At 42.9% G+C, this 20,202-nt stretch overlaps 2 protein-coding genes across 10 annotated transcripts in view; one reads left to right on the top strand and one right to left on the bottom strand.

Annotated features, from left to right (window-relative positions):
* Positions 1-13,835, top strand: part of smap1 (small ArfGAP 1) — an 88,156-nt gene extending 74,321 nt beyond the window's left edge. For 7 of the 9 annotated variants that reach the window (XM_029175100.3, XM_055502520.1, XM_029175097.3 and 4 more), the window contains 3 exons: positions 2,021-2,213; positions 8,545-8,771; positions 11,935-13,835. In XM_029175100.3, the coding sequence (XP_029030933.1) occupies positions 2,021-2,213; positions 8,545-8,771; positions 11,935-12,078 (564 nt within the window). In that variant the 3' untranslated portion in view covers positions 12,079-13,835. The remainder of the gene's footprint in view (positions 1-2,020; positions 2,214-8,544; positions 8,772-11,934) is intronic. The other 2 variants (XM_029175099.3, XM_029175096.3) reach the window with 2 other exon arrangements.
* b3gat2 (beta-1,3-glucuronyltransferase 2 (glucuronosyltransferase S)) overlaps positions 13,831-20,202 on the bottom strand; it is a 32,592-nt gene continuing 26,220 nt past the window's right edge. The window contains exon 4 of the mRNA XM_029175104.3: positions 13,831-15,392. Within this exon, the coding sequence (XP_029030937.1) occupies positions 15,306-15,392 (87 nt within the window). The 3' untranslated portion in view covers positions 13,831-15,305. The remainder of the gene's footprint in view (positions 15,393-20,202) is intronic.

Genomic DNA, 20,202 nt, shown 5'->3' with positions numbered 1-20,202 from the left:
GTGGGTCCATCGCCTTGAGCCTCGTGACACATCCTTTTACTTTTTTAAATTTTCCTTCAGTCTCAGTTACCATTTCCACTTTCCCATCCTGTTTGATTGCTCTTCCATGTACCGTGGAGCCACTTTCCTTTTTCCTCTTCAAGCAAGTCAACAGCGAGACACAACTGGGAGTAATAGAGAAGCCTGTCTGTGTTAGTACTACATTTGTGTGTGACAGAGACAATATTATACATTGTTTCATCCTTGTGTTTAGGGGAAATGTACTTTACTGCCTACCGTTAACTACAGTGTGAGTTGCAGCACTAGTGTATTGTTATCACACATTGTCTGTCTTTGTTTGCCCAGCTGACTGTCAGCTTCCCTTCTTTTTCTATCCTCTGTCCTGAGTTTATACACACACACACACACACACACACACACACACACACACACACACACACACACACACACACACACACACACACACACACACACACACACACACACACAGAGCAGTTGTTACTTTTTGTCAGGTTTATTCATTAGACATAATAGGTGTGTGCCTAAAAGGATTAAAAAAAGGTGTGTGTGTGTGTGTGTGGGTGTGTGTGTGTGTGTGTGTGTGTGTGTGTGTGTGTGTGTGTGTGTGTGTGTGTGTGTGTGTGTGTGTGTGTGTGTGTGTTCTGTCTGGTACCATCATGTCTACCTTTCTTTGTTGCAGCCTAATTAATGTCATCTGTCTCACTTACAGTGACAGTGCCTCTCCTCTATTGTGTTGTCTTTCTCCTTTTCCACTCTCTTCTTAATTCCTGCCCTTCCTCCCTGTATTTTCTTCTGTATGTATGAGGGAATGCAATCCTTGGGTACTTCCTAATCACCGTTAACGAACACCTCCACGTGTACAGTATATTCTTTTCTCACCTACCTGCTTGTATACAGTACATATGTTTGTGTCCAGCCTTGTTTATATGTGTGCGTTTCAGTGTGGACTAGCTTGTTATTCTAATTCTAAATGTGCTGCTTTACCTATATTAACTACAGATGAGCAAAAATAAAAATTACAAACTGGCATGAATTCTAGTCACTTATGGTGGATACAGTAAGGTGTAGTTCTCATTTACCTCTTTGGCTCCAAATAAAATATGCTGAGTCCAACCTGTCAAGTATACTGTAGTCATCATTTAGTAGAATTTATTCTTCTCATTTCTCTTGAGACTGTTACTGCAGACCATATGTTTCTAATGTACAGTATAGGGCAGGGGTGTCAAACTCATTTTAGCTCAGGGGCCACATGGACGAACATCTATTCCCAAGTGGGCCAGACCGGTAAGATCATGTGTGTGTATAATATATGGCTATACAGTACATTTATATATATATATTACCAGGGGTGTACGTTTGACACCCCTGGCATAGGGTTTTCAGGAAACTGTGCATACAGTATGTGCCAGACTAAGCGTTTCGAAAACCCTCTATGCACAGTAATAAAACAAGCTCAGCAACATCACTCGGAATGGCCCAGGTGTGACCATGATAGAAATATGTACTAAGAGATAATTGCAAGGCACTGAATATTACTAACAACACTACTGGAAGCATAGTTGGCCTGCAAACAGGACGCAGGTGGAGAAAAACTCAAAACCTGGTGGCCATTAACAGAAACCTGTTATAAAACATGAATAGCAACAAGGGTTTGATAAGATCCTCTTATTGTGCTATAGTTAGTATTTTAGAATTAAAGTATACTGTATTGTTTGACCTCATTGTTATCTTGGCCTTTCATTGCATTTGTCGTTCTTTGGTTGGTCCTGTGTTGGAAAAGGTTCAAAAGTGGAAAAGGTACAGTAGAGGCTAGTTTTTGGACTGATATGCTATGTTTATGCCTTCTCTGGTACAGTACTGTATATCAAGTCCTTCCCTGGTGTCTGTACTCCACAGCATCATTAGATGTCATTCATACTGGAGCACAAATGGGTTTGTAGGAATCTTTTCATGTTTTATGTCATTTTCCCCTCATTCCCTATGCCGTTCTCTTTAATAGTCTGGTTCCAGTACAGCACTTCTGCAGGGGGAACCCTCCACCTCCTCTGCTGCAGCGTCCTCTACCTCCACCTCCACCACCACGAAGGCAGAGGAGAAAAAGCTTTTATCTAAAGACTCCATCCTGTCTCTGTACGCTAGCAGCTCAATGGGTAGTCAGGCCCAGGGCCAGCAACCGGCTGCTCCGGGACAAGGTAACAAACACACACACACACACACACACACACACACACACACACACACACACACACACACACACACACACACACACACACACACACACACACACACACACACACACACACAATATTTAATATATTTACTAAAATTTATAAAAACCTTTATATAATACCTTTTGTCCTTTTGTCTCATAAATTGATTCCATGGTTTCTTGTTAAACTTCAGTTGTTTATTTGCCCTGTGCTTTTATTTGATAGTACAATTTGTCCTTGAACTGCATCATTGTACATGTGTTCTTTATACTGTATATTTCCCATTTTGTGGATGCTGGCAGCCAGTGTTGGGGTGCAATGACTATATCAGCTGTTCTGGTTGTTAACACAATATTTATATACTTATTTATTTTTAAAATATTCTGGTAATCTGACCTTGTGCGTAATCCTTTTGGAGAAATAAAGCAGCTTCTAGCTGTTGCTCTGGTAGATTAATTTGAGTTCTTTTTTATGTTTCTGGACAGGTCAAATAACATATTCTCAGCCTTAGATATTTTAGATGCTTTAGAAAAGCAAAGGATTTTTTGTAACGTGTTGAATGTGTGCAATATGTTTTCTCTTTCTTTTGTATAACTGTAATAAAACCTTTCAGTCGATGCATCCCAGTAGATGTCAGAAAGGTGCATATTGTCACTGTTGTGCTAAGAACTTCAAGGACAAATAAAAGTAAGTTGGTAAAGAAACTTCACAGATCATGTAACTGTAGAATTCTTAAGTTTAGATAAGTTAGAAGATTTACAGTGAATTGTACATTGTATATTGTATCCAACTGGCGAGGAGAAACATGCAGGTCGTCACTTCCACATTATCACACACATTAGAGGCATTTTAAAACTGATGAAGGCAGATGAAAGGTCAGCAGGCTTTAAAGCACACAGGTCCAGTCCACACTACATTTACTGGAGTCGCTCTGCAGCAGTAAAAATATACAAGTGTCTGTAGATGCGCTGTCATCTCACAGTTATTCTGACTAAAGTGCTCAGACTGGTTATTAGTGCCCACGTAGGAGGAGAGGCATACATACACATGCATCAGCGTGAAAACGTTTGAAGTATGGGGACATTATTTGTTTTGTTTTCTGAATGGTAGACAATGAAGGCACTAGAGTTGGACAAAAGGCACAGGTGGATATTGAGTATATTGCAGCATTATAGAAACAACATGTTTATAAATACAGTAGATATAGCAGAAATTGGCATGAAAGGCTTTCTGTTGCTCTATTGTGCTCCAGGGCAGATGGAACACCTCTCCATATCCATGTGGCACCAACAGCCAGCATTACTTTATACACACAGCAATTTTCACTTTGAGTCTTTACCACGCAACCACTTCTAAAATTCCCACAGAGATTTATTACTCCATCCTACTGAAGATATAGTTTTTAAGGACCCTCTCCATTGCCATCTGCTCAGTACGGTATCTCAGGACCACTGAGCCTGTATTTATCTTTGTTTCTTTTAGGGCTCGCACCATGTCCTCTGTCTAGGTAATCGTAGCGTAGCTGGGTTTAAGAGAGGAGATCATTTCTTTGCGCTGTTGAGAGCTGTTGTCTGTCTCATTTGTTGTTGAAGACATTAAGGTCATCAGGGAGTGTTGCTGTAGTATTTCTGTAGAGTATTTCTTAAGTCTTGGATAGTCATGCTGGTGAGTAGAACAGTATTCACATTATTATTCATGAACAATATTTTTGATTAGTTTCCTGTTTTATCTTGGTTAACTTCCTGTTTATTATCTGGTCTGTCATGTGATTCACAAGCAGTTTTCATGCATTCAAATCCCAGTATTCACCACACTCTATCCTGCCTGGACCGACTTGCCGGAGGGCCGCCGCTATTGTTACGCAGAGTATTTGGAGCACGACTAACTGTAGTGGTGGATGTAATCGCCATCTTGATGAGGAGTACTGGTGGCTCGTTTACCCTTGTGTGAGGGCGTTTTATTCCCAGCTCTGCATCATGCACAAGACGCTAAAATGCTCTCTGCGCTCAGCACCCGCCTAGACCCCAGCTTTATGTCCTTTTTCGGTTCTCGCCTAGGTTCCGGCTCCATGGCCGTCCCCAGTGCCCGTCTTGTCGATGAGACCATGGCCGCCTCTTGCTCATGTCTCACTTCTTAATCCCGCTCTGTGTCATTCCTCTGGTCCCGTATTGATTCCGACGACTGAGCCTAAATCTGAACCGACTCCAGACATCGGCGCCACGCTGACACCACAACTGCGTTGAGTCATGCGATGGGCCCCAGAAAGAAGGGGTCTGCTTCCGCATGCGGGTGCACCAAGAAATGCAAGTCTCGCACTGCAAACACCTTGGAGGATTTTGAGTTGATCGTCCCTGGTCTTGTATTGATTCCGACGACTGAGCCTACATCTGAACCTACTCCAGACATCGTCACCACGTCGTCACCGCAACTGTCTCCAGCCCCTGCTTCAGATCCCACTCCAGTTTCTCATTGAGTACCTATTGCACCTCCAGCTTCATGCCCATCTCTCGTTTCTGCCTTGACTCATGCGATGGCCCCTCAAAGAAGGAATCATCTACCGAGAAATGCAAGCCTCGCACTGCAAACACCTTGGAGGACTTAGAGTTGATCGTCCCTGCTCAGTGCTTCTTGGATGATGCTCCACAATATAATAATACATTCAAGGCACTGAAGGATTACAGTTTGGCCACTTCAAGGTTTCCTGCCGCAGTGTCTCAGACTGCACCGTCCACTGTGTCTGAGCCGCTAAGCCACGTCATGCTGCAACAGAACTGCAGCCATGAGATTTGGTTCAAGGCAGTGATGCCATTGACATGCCCAGCGCAAGCCTCTACTCTGCAGTCATGCCCAGTACAAGCTCCTGAACAGCTGTCACCAAGCCCTGTTCAAGCTTTTGTTGAAGTGATGTCATCATGCCCTGCTCTAGTTCCAGTCCATCTAGTTCTTGCTCCTGTTCAGCAGTTAAGACCAGCCCTAGCCCCTGCTGAATTTTTACCTCCAGGTTTGGCTATGGTCTGTGCAGGCACAAATCCAGCCACGTCTGACCCCCACTGCTGTTGTTGTCATCTTGCACAAGCTCAGGCTCAGGTGCACTAACCATGCCCAATTCCAGCTCCTGCTCATGCGTCGGTTCTGTACTGAGGTCTGATTCCAGCCCTAGCCCTGCTTCAGCGGTCAACCTCAACTGCTGCTGTCGCTGCCCGTTCATGGCGTGCTCCAGTAACATCTCCAGCTCAGCCACGTTGCGCTCCAGCTCCAGCTCAGCCACGTCACCCTCCAGCTGGTTTCCTGGTGGTCCGGGGGAGGTCATGCCTGCTCCGGTCCCTTTGCTCTCTGCTGTCATGTCTGCAGGTGTTTCCCCCAGGGTTGCTGGTGGTCCGCTGATGACCACACCTGCCTCAGTTCCCGGCAGTCCAGAGAGGGCTGTGTCTGCCTCAATTCCCGGCCCCCGGGGGGGGGACCACCTCGGCCTTGATTCCTGTCTCTTCTGCTTTGGTGTCTCCAGGTGTCCACCCTGTGGTTCCTGTTGACAGGGCCTTGCCCGGTCAGCTCTTCCTGTTGACCTCTGCTTCTGCGAAGGCTTCACTAGGGGTTCCTAAACACTGTCCTGCCTGTGCTGTGCTATGCTCCGTGGGCCAGAGACCAGCTCCCCTGCCCTGCCCTCCAGCCCATGGCCTGCGTCTCGCTTTCTGCTCTTGGTGGCCCTAGCAACTCTCTCTGGTCCCCCCATGCTCTGCTGTTGGGTGGGTGGCCACGCCTACGTTGCTCTCCTGCCTCTTTCATCGTCGGCCACCTCGACTCTTCTCCTAGATTGTCCTCGTCCTGGAGGAAGTCGACGCTCTCTGTGGGCCTCTGGACACAACATCTTTTGATGCCGGCCTCCACCAGTATGCCATGTGGGCACAGACTCTCCTCGCCTCCAACCTCCTTGAGAGGAGAGTTTGGACTTGTTTGGTTCCCCACGTTATGGACTTACCTCATAGACTCTTGTATTAGCCTTTGTGTTACCTTGTTCTGTTCGTACCCTTTTCCAGTCTTCTCTCCACCCACCCTGCTCATGTTCTGTGCTGTATTTTGGCGCCTGGAATTTGCCCTAGAGAGGGGGGTTCTGTCACTACTCGGGACTCACTCGGAACGCTTTTTCTTAGTCTTCCTGTTTTATTTAACTTCCTGTTTAGTTCCTGGCCTGCCAAAGTTTTCTCCTGTTTTACTTTCCTGTCATGTGCTTCACCAGCTGTGTCAATTAGTAATCAAGTCATGCATTTAAACCCGAGTACACACCACACTCTTCACCAGATTGTTTGACCACGTACCTGTGTTGACTCTCCAGCTTTGCATTATTACTAGTAAGTCCTTGTTTTGACTATAGCCTGTTGTCGAATGTGTTCTTGCTCCATCCCTGTTTGTACTTTTGCTCGAGTTTTCTGGATTACTGTTTTGACCATTGCCTGCCTGATTCTGGGTTTTTGTCTGCCGTTGTCGAGCTATCATTATTAAAGGAACATTTTTACTTAAGTTCTGTATCGTGCTGTGCATGCAGGTCCTCATCCCACCCCGTTCGTGACAATGAGTTTGGGAAGTTGGGACATACACCACTACATTGTTGTTTTAGATTTGTCTTGTACTTTTGATACTGTTTTGATATTGTCTGTGGATATTAAAGATGGAAGAGAGTTGTGGCAACTCCCTCGGAAGATGATTGTAAAGAGACCACTAGCACTTCAATGTACGTAGAGGTTGTAACCAGAGAGGGACTATGCATCAGCTATAGTAGTGTTTGCATAAAGACAAATCCTGTTTTCCTGAGAGCTCACTGTCACAGCCTTGTCTCAGGAAGGTCATAAAGCTCTGTATGCAGAGAGTCACTTTATTAGTAAATGTAAAGCTGTTCTTAGTTCATGCATGTAATTTATGTTGGTCTGAAATTTGCTTGTTTCTTGTTCAGGAATCGCATTAGCCAGAGTAACAAAAAAGTGATGGGTGTTTACCTTTCTCCCATTTGTGGGTCTGGCTCAAACCCTTGGTTGGCTTGCAGAGTATTTCCTCTTGAAATGTAGCTACATTCAAAGAGCAGTTAAGCTATAGTAGAAAGTCTCTGGAGCATGCGACGCGCTGGCAGCACTTCGTCCATTTGCTGTAGCCGACACCAAAAAACACTATGATCATAAAAAATACATGACTGTCCATAGTGATTGAAGACTATAATCCACTTGGCCGCCTGCCAGCCTTAAATTATTAAGATTCTGAATCTGACTAAAGATGTGTTTTTTTATGTTTCCTTTGTAAATAACCTTTTCTGTCATCTCTAATGCGGTCTGCGCTCTGTGTAGGACTTCCACTCAAAGGCAGGGAATTATAAAAGCAGTGTGTTATTTTTGTGACTTGTGGGAGGTGTGGCCCTCCATAGGCCCGGTGAGAGCTTGTCATCTGTAATTCTTGTTCTATTCCTTCCCCTGCTTACAAAAGTCACTGATGTTTTGTTCTGTTGACGCATCAAGGACGCGCTAAACTCTCTGCAAATTACAATACAATCCATTTCCTGCAGTTGATGCACAGTAGAAATGATTCTATGTTTTGCCACTTGAATGCTTCTAATGTGAAACAAAGGCATTGAATACATGTTCTATCAGCAATAACAGGCCTTGTCTGTATATAGTGGAAATACTGTAGACGTGCCTAGAAAATGACAACCATACTATTAATAAGATGCTCCTACTGTACACCACTGATGTTTTTGTCCTGCCTTTGTCCTGATCAGTTGTTGCCCAGAAGGACACACAGCATTTTAGAATGGAGCTGATGGTGGACGTCTTTTTGGGTTTTATGTGAGTCCGGCTGACCTAAGTCTCCTTCCCACAGTGTTCTCTTGTTTTATTCAACGATTCAACCAGTTCAGGAGCAGCAAGGTGTCTGTTCCACAGAAAAGGCACTCTTCTTGAACAGATGTGCACTTGGAGTTTCACTCCATCTTCTGTCCTGAGTGGATACAGTGTCATTGTGTCTCCGGAGGCCACAATGTACACAAAGTTTTAATTGCTTTCCTTTCTTAAGTATTGTATACTGTACAGTAGTCTGACACGTTGCTAAGGAAAGCTGCTTATTGGGTATTTTTGGTTCAGATGTCCACTGTTAAAAGGATGCAGTTATTTATATGGAAAATAAGCTATATATAAAAATTAATTGTTTGCTCAACTTAAAAGGATTTTGAGATGTTTTAACAGATGCTGATAAATGTAAGACCAACCACAGATCAGATTATTTAGGCTAAAGTTAAACTTTGCAATCTAACCTGCACTAATGTTCTTTGCTCCAGCAGGTGCATACATGGGCCAATCTCAGATTCAGTTTACTGCTCCAGGTTTCACAGCAGGAATGGCTGGAGCTGTCCTACCCAACACCATGTTGGGTGGAGGTGCCATGATGCCGGGCATGGCTTTAAGCAACGGCTGCTACGTGGGCATGCAGCAGCAGGGCGTGATGCCAGCTAACCAAGGACAGAACATGTACAACAGGCAGCAAGGGCAGTGGAATATGAGCCAGGTAACACACAAATACAGTACATTATCTCCCTTCCTTTGTGAAAGACCTTAAGTTTTTACATAATGTTCTGTTCTGTAATTCTGTCCAAAGCCCAGTGAGGTACTTACCTCACCCCATCACTCTCTCAAAAGAAGTACAGACTTAATCAAGCTGTTATTCTATTGACCAGAGTTATGATATATTAATTTTTGTTATGTCATTCTCTTTTTTCCCTGGAGCAAATTTAAGTCACAACCATTAGGATGTCTCTACATCGTTTCTCACATTTCACATTCAACCTTTAGCATCAGGCAACAGTCCAAACTTTTACATTGTGATTATTATTCTGTGTTCTTCATTGTTTCAGTTTTATCTGTACTGGTTTTGTTGTTTTCCTGTATTTATAGCATATGATTTTTCTCCTACTACTAAGCATGTTTGATTTCACTGATGTACTGTAGTAATCCCAGTCCAGTTAAAGGACTCTGCTTCCGCTTATACTGCTTTTCATGTTAAAGAATACTGGACTTCAATGACTCAATATGGTGTCTGTAAGTTTTCAAGAGAAACAGCCCTGTAGCTCGTCCACACTGCCATCGCTTTGTAAAATAATGTATACTAAACCAAAATTTCATTTTAACAAGCAAAATGCAGACAAATGTGACAGTAAATGAAAGCAAGATTTTAGGGCTTTGTCCAGTGCAAGGAAATGTCAGAGGTTTGTATATGTCTACCATACTCTATCCAAGCTGTGTGGAAATTGTAGTAACTGCTTCTGGTCTTACAGACAATTTTTAGTTGATGGAGCTGTATACTGTATTACAGTGATAAATATGAAGGACTAAAGAAAAGATACAACGGGGCTGTGTACGCTATGGATTTGCCATGATAGTATTCCTGCCTTATACAGTACATTTATTAAACTCATATCTCATTCACCTTACATATTTAGACTTTTGTGTGTAGTCAAGTATACTTTAGTATAATTACAGATCAAGACGAAAAGCAATTAACTTTTTATTTTATACTTGTAAGTAGAAACGAAAGAAAGTATACTTGATCACTTAAATATACTTTAGCTTGGTATATCTTATATACTGTATGTGCATAAAAGTGTTAACAATCCAAACAGGTGGGTCACGATAATTAGACCTCATGGTTCTAGCTGGAGAGTGTGACACTGTAGAGGACCTGAGCCCACAGCTCCTTGTAACGCGACAGTAGCTGCTTAGCTCTCTGTGTCGCTGGAGCACGTTGCTGTCTGTGATAGACACTATGCTGTAGCTCCACTCTGTCCAATTGTGTGCGTCAGAAATGCTGTGATATTCTGTGTGTCTGGGCAGAACCAGAGGAGGTTCTATGAGTGGTTGGCGAAGCTAGACGTAGTAAACTGTGGAATTATGAGAGAAATCGTTCTTAGACGGGTTTGGCCATAGTAGCAAATAGTAAAATAAGTACCCAGTGTACTTCTAACACACAAGTAGTGTGTTAACATGAACCGAGAGACATTGAAATGTACAAGAATGCCCAAAAAGTGGATTTTGCATGTGTGTGGACCTTTAAAGTACATAGATCACTCAGATTTATCAACACCAGCCAAGCTGCACCTATTTCACCTATTTTCCCTGCATATTGCAAAGAAAAATACAGGAATATGATTTTAATAATTATTAAGTAATTATTTAAAGCACCTTAAAATGTGGCATCTAGAATAAATAAGCAGCAAATTCAAGTTAAGTTTGGTGAAAACCATCTTTCAGTACAACATTAGCAGGTCATGTGTCTTAAAGACCATTTCAGAAAGTGTCTTTGGCCTATTTAGCTTTTACATATTTAACTACATTGTGAATTAGATTCAAAAGGAGGAACATCCATATGCCAGAAAATATCCACAAAACGATCCTGAAGCCCCTGTGGCGGATTTGTACTGTTTTGATCATATTAAAGCTGACTTTGTTGTGCTTTGGGCCAGGAGTGGTGTATTGTACAACTTAAAGGTTCTCATGCTAAGAGATCATCCAGGAAGTCTGTATGTTTGTGGTCACCTCCTGTCTCTGAGACACCAGGTGTTTGTGCCCGCCTGGAGCTAAAGCTCTTGCCTCCTCGACTCTGACGTACTTAATGTAGACGGGACTTGTGCTAACACACAATAGAATGCAGTAGGCTTACGGTGTCTGTCTATAGGCAGCAGTGCTGTGGTGAACGGCCAGGTAAGGACCTGTTACTGCTCCCTTTATGACATCATCACAGAAGAAACAAGTCTTGGGCAGCTTGTTCTGCATAAAACAGAAAAGTATATTTAATAAAAGGGTGCTTACAGTATACCACAGGCCCCTTAAAATTCTGGCATATAAAACTTCAGTGTTTTGTGTGCACCTTACTTTGCAAACTGGAACCTCCGTTCCTGTTTCCACCCATTCATGCTCAGCCTGCTCAGAAAGCTGTCGGTAGCGTGTAATTCTGTCTTTTGGGAAAAGTCAGTGCCTTGGTTCCTTTTACCATATTTCTAGCATGCAATCAAGCATGACGGTCAACAAACCTCCAGCCATTTAGGCATCTAGTTTATCACCTACGAACACACACACACAACACACAGCAGTAAGTCTGTGCGTTGTGTGCGTGCGTGCGTGCGTGCGTGCGTGCGTGCGTGTGTGTGTGTGTGTGTTTGCATACTGTAGTAAAATGGAATGGTGGATGGGATGAGCACTAGTCTGCACATAATGTATGTTTGGGCTCTGCTGATACACATGCATAACCACACACACTGCAGGTGAGCGAGGGAGTGTTGACTCACTCCCTCGCTCACCTGCAGCTCTTAGATGACCAGATAAGGGAGCTGCACTGCACCAAAGCGCATTCATAATAGCTAAGAATGGATGGAAGGGGGTGCGCAGTGGAGCAGAACTGGTGGTTGGCGGGGGATGGGCTGGGGTGGAGCGATGGAAAGTGCACTGGGAAACTGGGAGGGAGGAAGGAGTATAGGGGAGGCCAGGAGTGTTGAACAGCAGGTGAAGAGGTAAAACGTGAGTCATGGCGCACATAGATAGAAGTCAGGCCCCCTCTAAGCCCAGCCTTCCTCCCTCCAGCAAAGGGCATTCTGCTGCTGTATGTTCTCACTTGGACAAGTAGAGGTGTTCTAACACGGACTCCTCTCCTGTTTTACTGTCTCCTCTGTTTTCCTCAGATGGCCCAGCAGATGTCAGGTATGGCCGTCAGCAGTGGAGAGCCAACCACAGGCTCCTTCAACCAGTCGACCCCTGCAGCCGGTTGTCCCACGGCCCAGCAGACAGCTTCCGGTCAGACCCTCAGCACTCAGCTGTGGAAGTGACGTGGAGCAGGCCAGCGAGAGGACGGACGGCTAGGCAGAAATCATGGGCGCAGTCATCAACGTTTGGTCCCGACCTAGCTGCTTCCTCACAAGTCCATGAGAGAACGCACAACATGCCGTACCTTACGAAGACCCCACAGTGAGTGGAGGCAGTACGCAGAAAGGCAGCTCTTACAGCTTGTCTTCGTCCTTTTAGGTTTTGGTTTCTATTAGCTATTGTCTGAACAAAAACAGCAAAACAGATGTAAAGAAAGCCATTGGACCAATAACTCCAAGTGTCTGTCATAGTTAATAATAGTCATTTAGTATCTGGTATCTGCTAGTATTATGTGGTTGGTCTATACTGTCCTTACTGTCCTGACCTGTGTAAACTGTAAACCCACTCTCTGTAGGGTGTAGCAGATAATCGTCTAAGCAGTACTGTATTAATGTGTGAATATGAAGTGAACCCATCCTCAGCAGCTCTGTTTTACAGCTGCTCGTGTAGCAGGTGACAAGGATTTACCTCACGCGCATCAGTGGTTTCTGACCTCTGGGTTGAAAGATCATGAAACAGTCACAAAGGTAGAACTTTTCCCAATTTGTTTGTGTGTGTCAGTGTTACAAGGCTAAAACATGACATCAACATCTTCATTCTCACTCTAGGATTTTAAAGCTACTTGTGTAAAACAGTTTATGTAAACTCTTCAAATTAAACTAATTGAGTGACATCAACTACTTGTAAGAGTTCTATGAGTCTGGGGTTAAAGCACAATGATAAGTAATGGGTTTTGTTTTCATTTGTTTGCTAAAAGAAAACAGCTCTTGATTCAGCCAGTTAAATTTCCTCAGCAAATGCCGTTGAAAGCACAGTTTGTACTGTAGCTGTTTTTCAGGTCAGGAACCACTGTTGTACATTGCACTGAATATTTTTCCGAGCCTAATTCTTAAACTGTCAGTTTAAAACAAACTGCAACTGTAAAGGATTCCCTTTAGGTTTCAGTAATTGCTGGGCAGCCCCCTGGGTCTCCAGCCCAGCTGTGATTTTATGAAAGCATTTTAAAGGAACTGGGCTCAGAGGAAACTGGTCTGCGACCCAGTTAAGATATTCCTTGTTGTTGAAATGAGCTGCTTTCCCTGCACCCCTTGAGGCAAATTAAAGCACCGCTAGAATCACAGCAGTTTGTTCTTTCTGAGCTTTAAACAGCAGAGCAGGTGCCGTACCACTCGCTATGTGGCAACTTTGCCTCTGAAGAGACAGTGTGCAGGGTAGGAAACCAGCTAAACCTTGTGGCTTAAGTACCAGTCCAACATGTTTCTCCTTTTATATATATGATGCTATGACCATATGTTCTGACATCTGCCACGTTTACTGTGGTGTTTTGTTGTGTGCAGTACAAGAGAAGCACAGTTAGTTTAATGTAAATAAACCTGGATAAGCAAATGAGGGGGGTGGGTCAGATTGGACTGTATAAGACCTTTGGATGGGTCCACTCCTTGTTCATCAGGACCAGGACCACCCACATACACTCAGAGCTACTGTTAAACAACAGAGATAAATCTGTACACAACCTCTCTGCCATTTAACGAGTGTAGAACCCGATCATGTCCTCCAGGTTTATTTCCAATGTGTTTACATTTTCTGGTGCCTAGTACAGAGGAAACATAAGGTGGTTTTGATGGGTTAAATAAGTCATCGGAGAATATGGTTTGTTCCTTTTATTCTGTTCCAAATATCACAAGTGGGTCGTGTGGAATAAATACAGTTGAATCCTGGATTTCAGTCTTGTTTTTATTTTCCTTGTACTTCAAACATTAATACATGTTCATCCCTCTCTCACTTCAGTGTCAAGTCAAATACTACCTTTAAAGAAGTGAACTATCCTTACACGTTTCAGCAGCACGCTGTCGAACCCAGTCCACTCTATCCCTTTTTAATCCATTCTTCTGAGACCACTTGCATTTACTGTGGGCCTGTAGGATTTCTATTATTGATGGCAGTTTGTCAGAAGCGACTTTAATCTCGTTCATTTGCAAACCTGATCACACACCTGACATACATACAAGCTGAGCGGACAGCAAAGGTTGCTGCAGTTCATTACACATGGGCCATTCCTGGTAACCTAAAGGGAATTACACAGCATTTAGTCATCAATAAATCATTATACCATTAACCTTGAGACATTAATGCTATAACAAAGACAATCGTACGGTAGCTGCAAAATCTATATGGTTGATTGAGCTGGCATCTTACAGGTACAGTATAAGTCACTGTAGCATGAAGAGGATGGTGTTTGTCCAGAGAACCACTGGAATAACTTAAGTTATAGGTTTATTGAAACAAATGATATAGGGCTTTATATAATAAATACTAGTGAGCTACCAAGAGATCACTTCTAAAAACTCCTGCAGTGGAAGTGACAGGGATTAACATCCACAGTCTTTGTTCTGTCCAACAGTGAATTTAAATGTGTATCTGCAGCTAATCTGTGGCTTTTGCCGTCAGCGTTTATTAAATCGCGTTCAAGCAGCTTCATGATGGTCGGGGATGCTCTACACTACTACTCATCTGCTGCCTGTCGGACTGACTCCGTGGTGGCAGGTCAGTATAATCCTACACCATCCTCAGAGGTTTAGACACAATATTAGCATAGAAGAAATGTGGGTTTGGCCTCCGTCAGTTACACACTAGGGCTCTTGGAGGCCTGTACTGTATTAGTGGGAACAGCAGCAAAGACAGGTCACATGTTCACAGCCGTCACTATACTTAGTGAAGAAGTGTATTTCAAATAAATACTTAAATATCTTTCCTATCCTTTTCCTTTATAAAATGATGCCAATTAAATGTGCATGGTTCTAAACAACTAGCTTTTGCTACCATGGTAATTACTAAAGTGACAACTTGAATTTGGCAATGATGTATTAATGGTTTAAAAAAAATGACATTAATAACTCACTTGGCACTTGATTTGATTCAACGTGATTTTGTTTTTACATTTACATACACTGTTTTATATCATTGTGTTATGGATGAAATCATCTCAGTTTGTAGAACATATTCAGTTTCATTCCAGTTCTCAAGCACATTTGACAGACAGCCAAAAGTCTTGAATCATGCAGCTCCACAGAGTCCGTCTCCAGTGTGAACAGATTGTATTAACCTAATAGACAGAGAAAGCAGGATGCCGCTGTCGGTCCCAGCCAAGTGATGATGGGCAGCCGCAATCAGCTCCGCTTCATTCGTCCCCTCACACCTCAATGACCACGGTGTCCTTTCGATGCTTGGGCTCGTTGGCGAGGTGCGGTTTCTCTGTGCGAGTGTGCCAAACCAGCACCTGGATGCAGAAAAAAAAGAGAATGAGAGAATCTGCTGACCGGAGAAAAAAGACTGAACAGGCTGTAACTCCTGGATAAATACAGACGCAAAGCTTTGCTAATACTGTGCATGACCAGACTTCAGCTGATTATACTATATGTAATGTAAAGATTTTGATTAGGTTCAAGTGTCTTTTGTTTATGTGGAAAAAGGCTGAAGGCAGAATAATTGATATCTTTAGGTAAATCAAATTAATGCCTCATTTTATTTCTAAAGTATGCCTCAAAAATAAAAATACTCAATGCAAAATAAGCATAAAGGCAGTTTGTGTCAGTATAAAGACTTAAAATGTCATTCACTCAGTTTAACAACTTCTTAATGTTCTGGAATTGCTGTGATCACATCCACTTGCGTACGTTACTGTTCATTATGAGAAAGTGCACCTGCAGTACTCTATTCAGCTACAATGTGAATTCAAATTACTGTAAATAACGCTGAGTTCTGAGTTCTGCTTCATTTCATGTTGTTTGTTTTTTATAAAAACATTGTTGAAAGAGATGGAAAAGAAAAGGTTTAGGTTGGAGTGTTGATTTTTCAACGTTGCAGGAATCATGCATCAGCCCTAACCCCCAAATTCCACTGTGTGCAGATTAGTAATGTTGCATCAGAAAAGCTGTTTTATTCCATCATCTGCACGGCTTCATGCACCGCAGAGAGATGGGGGGGGTTGGTTACTGTACTGTATATGTGCCTGGTTGGACCCAAGCCACACAAAAGACAAACTGATCCATGAATGATCCACTAAGGTTTATGGGAGGAGCGTTCACACCAGTACAGGTGGAAACACCGACTCGCTTTGCTCTGTGATCACGCGCCAATTTCTGCTAAAAACACTATTCCCAACAGCGACCTGCAGCTGACTGACCTGCTCACTAGTCTGCCGGGAGTGAGTCCACGCACGCGAAGCCGCCTGACGCCTCCTGAGACGGATCAAACCTAAAGCGACCTTCCTGCCGCTGCTCGTCTCGTGTTTGCAGTTAATTTCACAGCAATGTATTGGAGAGAAAACGCTTCATTGGAGGCAAAGATTGACATTTTCCTGGAGAGGGACACGGCTCCGTCCTCGCACATTCGACGTATTTGGAGTGAGGATTTTCTGGTCAACAGCTAATGAGTATGACATTTTGTGTCGAAAGCGACAGAGGCGTGATTTACTGCTGGCCGTGAACGCCACCGTTGTCTCTGCGCCTCTTCAGGTGGAACGTGTCACTTCCTGCGCACTGTGCTGCTAATTGGCCGCTTTGCATATCTAATGAGGCTAATGTTGCGGCTACTTTTTCGCTCCACAGCTGTGGTGGAGACGTACGGCACGAGGCGCGTGCGAGTCTGCGCGCGTGTATAAAGACTGTCCTGAATGAAGGGAGGCCAGACTTGTTTTTCCTCATCAGAACGAGAAGAGGGAGTAAAATGGTGGAGTTGATGGATGGTTGCACTTAAATTCAGTTTTTTAGGCAGTTTATTGCAGTTTGACTTATAAGCGTATACGCAGTGGAATCATGAAGAAGAACCTGTTTTAAGGCTCTAGCTTCATCGCTAAAGGTAAATCAGGGTGAGGATGCTAATGTAGCTCTGCCACCAAACATTCTAGGTTAGTTTGTGAACATTTTTAGGACTGACCGGGTTGAGATCAGCCAAACCCGATCCAGTAGTGTTAAACAAGCTCCATCACATAATAATTAGCCTTAGCAGACAGCAAGTGATTTGTGCAGCTCGTTGCAGCCAACGTCCTGTCGCCCCTTTTCTTTAATCAGTCCATCCAGCTTCTTCTCCCCTTTCGCTCCCGTGCTATCATCTGTCTCCATCTGTTCCTGCCCCCCCCCACACTCCTCCTTTCTAGTCTTGTCACCGCTGTCTGTAGCCATTACGCTCCCGCTCCAACTACATTACATCTGCTGTCTGCCGTCCCCAGATACTGACCCCTGTCGTCACATGAGCATTCTTGGCCACCATTGTAAAGCTCGGGACTGATGCCTGATATGGTAGCTTACTCAAAGCTATCTAGGAATTTGGTTTGAATCGCAGTAGCTGGATAAGGGGGAGTGGGTGAGGAAGGGGCATATGTTCAACCCAGTCAAAGTGATATTTGATATTATCCAACAAGACAGTCCATATCACTGGGGGATGAAGTCAACATATAAGTGATAATAATTCAATTTTATTCTTATCTTTCCATATTATTCGATCAGACAAGTTTCATTAGATCATTCCTTCTAAAACGTTTTTCACAATGTGAGACAGAAATATCTGGTCGCAGTCGCATATATATATAATAAAACAAAGCTTTTGTTATAATATGTTAAATCATTGGCTCTACGTTACTGTATATAACGGTAAATCAAGTCTTCTAACTTTACTGGTTTATTTCTTATTCATTTAAATGAATATGTTCAAACAGAGACTGATATTTCTCTCTGTTAGCATGTTTAGAGCAGCTCAACCATTAACTGTGACTCGTGTATATACTGTATTTGTGCTAAATCATTTTTTCATAAGCAAAACTTTTTTTGAGGCAGCACTCAAGCCTCAGTTATTTATAACACACCTCAGGCTGCAAATCTATCAAGCATCTCTAAATCAGTCCAACCTCAGAGCAGGACATCAAATGTTTTTTTTTTCTATTTATAAATATGTACTGTATATTTCATACAGCCAAATTAGTTTGCCATATACTGTAGGCAAACTAATTTCAGGAAACTTTCAGTGATGTATATGTCCTTTATATTTATATTTTTATTGAAAGTAACACAAACTACTGTAATCAACATCAGGCAAATCATCATCATACTGTATAATAAATGTGCCTTTCGTGAATATAACAAAGCACAGTTAAACCACTCATTTGCATAAATGCAGCTTGACTGATTTCACCAATAGGAGCTTGGTCAAAATCATCAAAGTCACCAGCTCCTTCTTCCTCATGTGTGGCCGAGAGTGTGTGAATGAGAAAGAACAAGAAGTGTGTTGGATCCCGATAAGGTAGAAAAACTCCTGTCGCCCTCTCTGCATCTTAAATGTGTCAGTGAGGGACAGAAACAACCCGCCTTCCACAGATTGAGTTGCACATCTCGTGTTAGCTTCCAAGCCCCATTTTGTGCATTAGGAGCCATTTTGGCATACTCAAATTAAAATGGCTCTAGTTCCAAAATGGTAAGGTCTACTATTGAGCTTGTTGTCTTTGGAAATCAAACTCCTTCTAGTTTTCAAAAAAGGTTATACAAGAGCAAAATAACAGAAACACAAACCTGAAATAATTTTTATGATAAACGCTTGCCTACATTTTTCCCTTATAGATAACATCAAAAAGCTCCCTGGTGACTGTCTGACTGTGGTGAAACTAGAGACAAAAAGTATGTACATATGTACAGTATATATATGAAGAAATAAATCAAATCTCTCATAACAATGTACAGGATCTATTTCTTATAAATATACGATATTTCACTCTGGCCTGCTTCAACCTACAGACGTCAGGGAGAACAGAAATGAAGGCTTACAGGTTATAGAATGACATATTTATATATTAGCGTCCAATTTAACCTAAAAGCTTATGTATAACAATCTGGTAAAATCATTCATAGGTAGGAAAGATCAGGCTTCACTTTCTGGGCTTTTAACCTGACTGGAGACGGCTGTCTGAGACCTCATCGCCCCTTTAAGCACATATACGCGTTCAGCTCACTCTCAGCTACACATGGCATGCTCCATTACAAGGTTAACACTATGAGGGGAGGGGTTCTCAGAGAGCTGTGCCTGATTGGCTACTCCTAACTGATGCAACCCGATACTTCGGCTTTTTTTGGCTTTCTCAAGCTCAAACGAGGGGTAAGGGAGACGGCATCCATCTTGAATTCGCCTGATTACTTTGAGTTTTGTCTGTAGCGTTACGGCTACATGGCTTATAGAGTTATGGTTCATAGAAGAGGAGTAAAATTATCTTTTGCTCAGGAGTTGGAGAAGAACACTTGCAGTTTTCAGACCATTGTGGATATATGGTGTGTTTTGGACCGAAATTCTCTATCGGATTGCATTCGCTGGACTGTACCAGACAGAATCACACCACACACAATGTGAATGGACGATGTTTGGGGTTTAGCTAAGTGATAGAGAATTTAGGGATTTATGGTTATTAAGGTTTGAGCTTTTGGTGACTGCGCTGTGATTGCTGGACTTTTTTGTTTCATGGCATATTTTTATTAGTATCATAATTAGCTTTAACGTTATAGTTTATTATGAGTAATGGTGGCACATTTTACACAGATATGTCTGTGAAGGAAGTGTAGGTGCAATACAAGTGATGTCACATGACCTAATTGGATTAGGATCAGTGACATCATGAGTAACTGCTGAAGTCTTTCATGAGCAGAGTCCCATCATGATGAGTGAAGGTGACGCATCCTGCTGTTTTTGTTCGAGTGATGTGACAAATACTGATAACATGTCCTCTTGTCTGGCGAGGTGCTGTGTGATGACTGATGATGTCACAGCCCGCTAATGTGCTCTATTAATATCAGCGGCAGGGCACCTCCATTAGTGTAATGGGGTTGATAATGATGATGATAGCTTCAACACTGAACTGTCTGCAGCAGCAGCAGGCAGCTGTAAATGATGATCGAGGCGCCCCAGGGGCCTTTACCCTATTCCCCACAGGAAGCATTTACCCATAACCCACCTGGGACTCCCTGGTGCCACAATGTGACCTCCACAAATATGGCGAAGCAGTAAATTTAGCATTTTACATTTGTTGATTTCAGGCAGGACTCATATTAAAA

Source organism: Betta splendens, chromosome 15 (genome assembly GCF_900634795.4).
Source record: "Betta splendens chromosome 15, fBetSpl5.4, whole genome shotgun sequence".
Lineage (NCBI taxonomy): Eukaryota > Metazoa > Chordata > Actinopteri > Anabantiformes > Osphronemidae > Betta > Betta splendens.
This window is presented reverse-complemented; position numbering and strand designations above follow the sequence as displayed.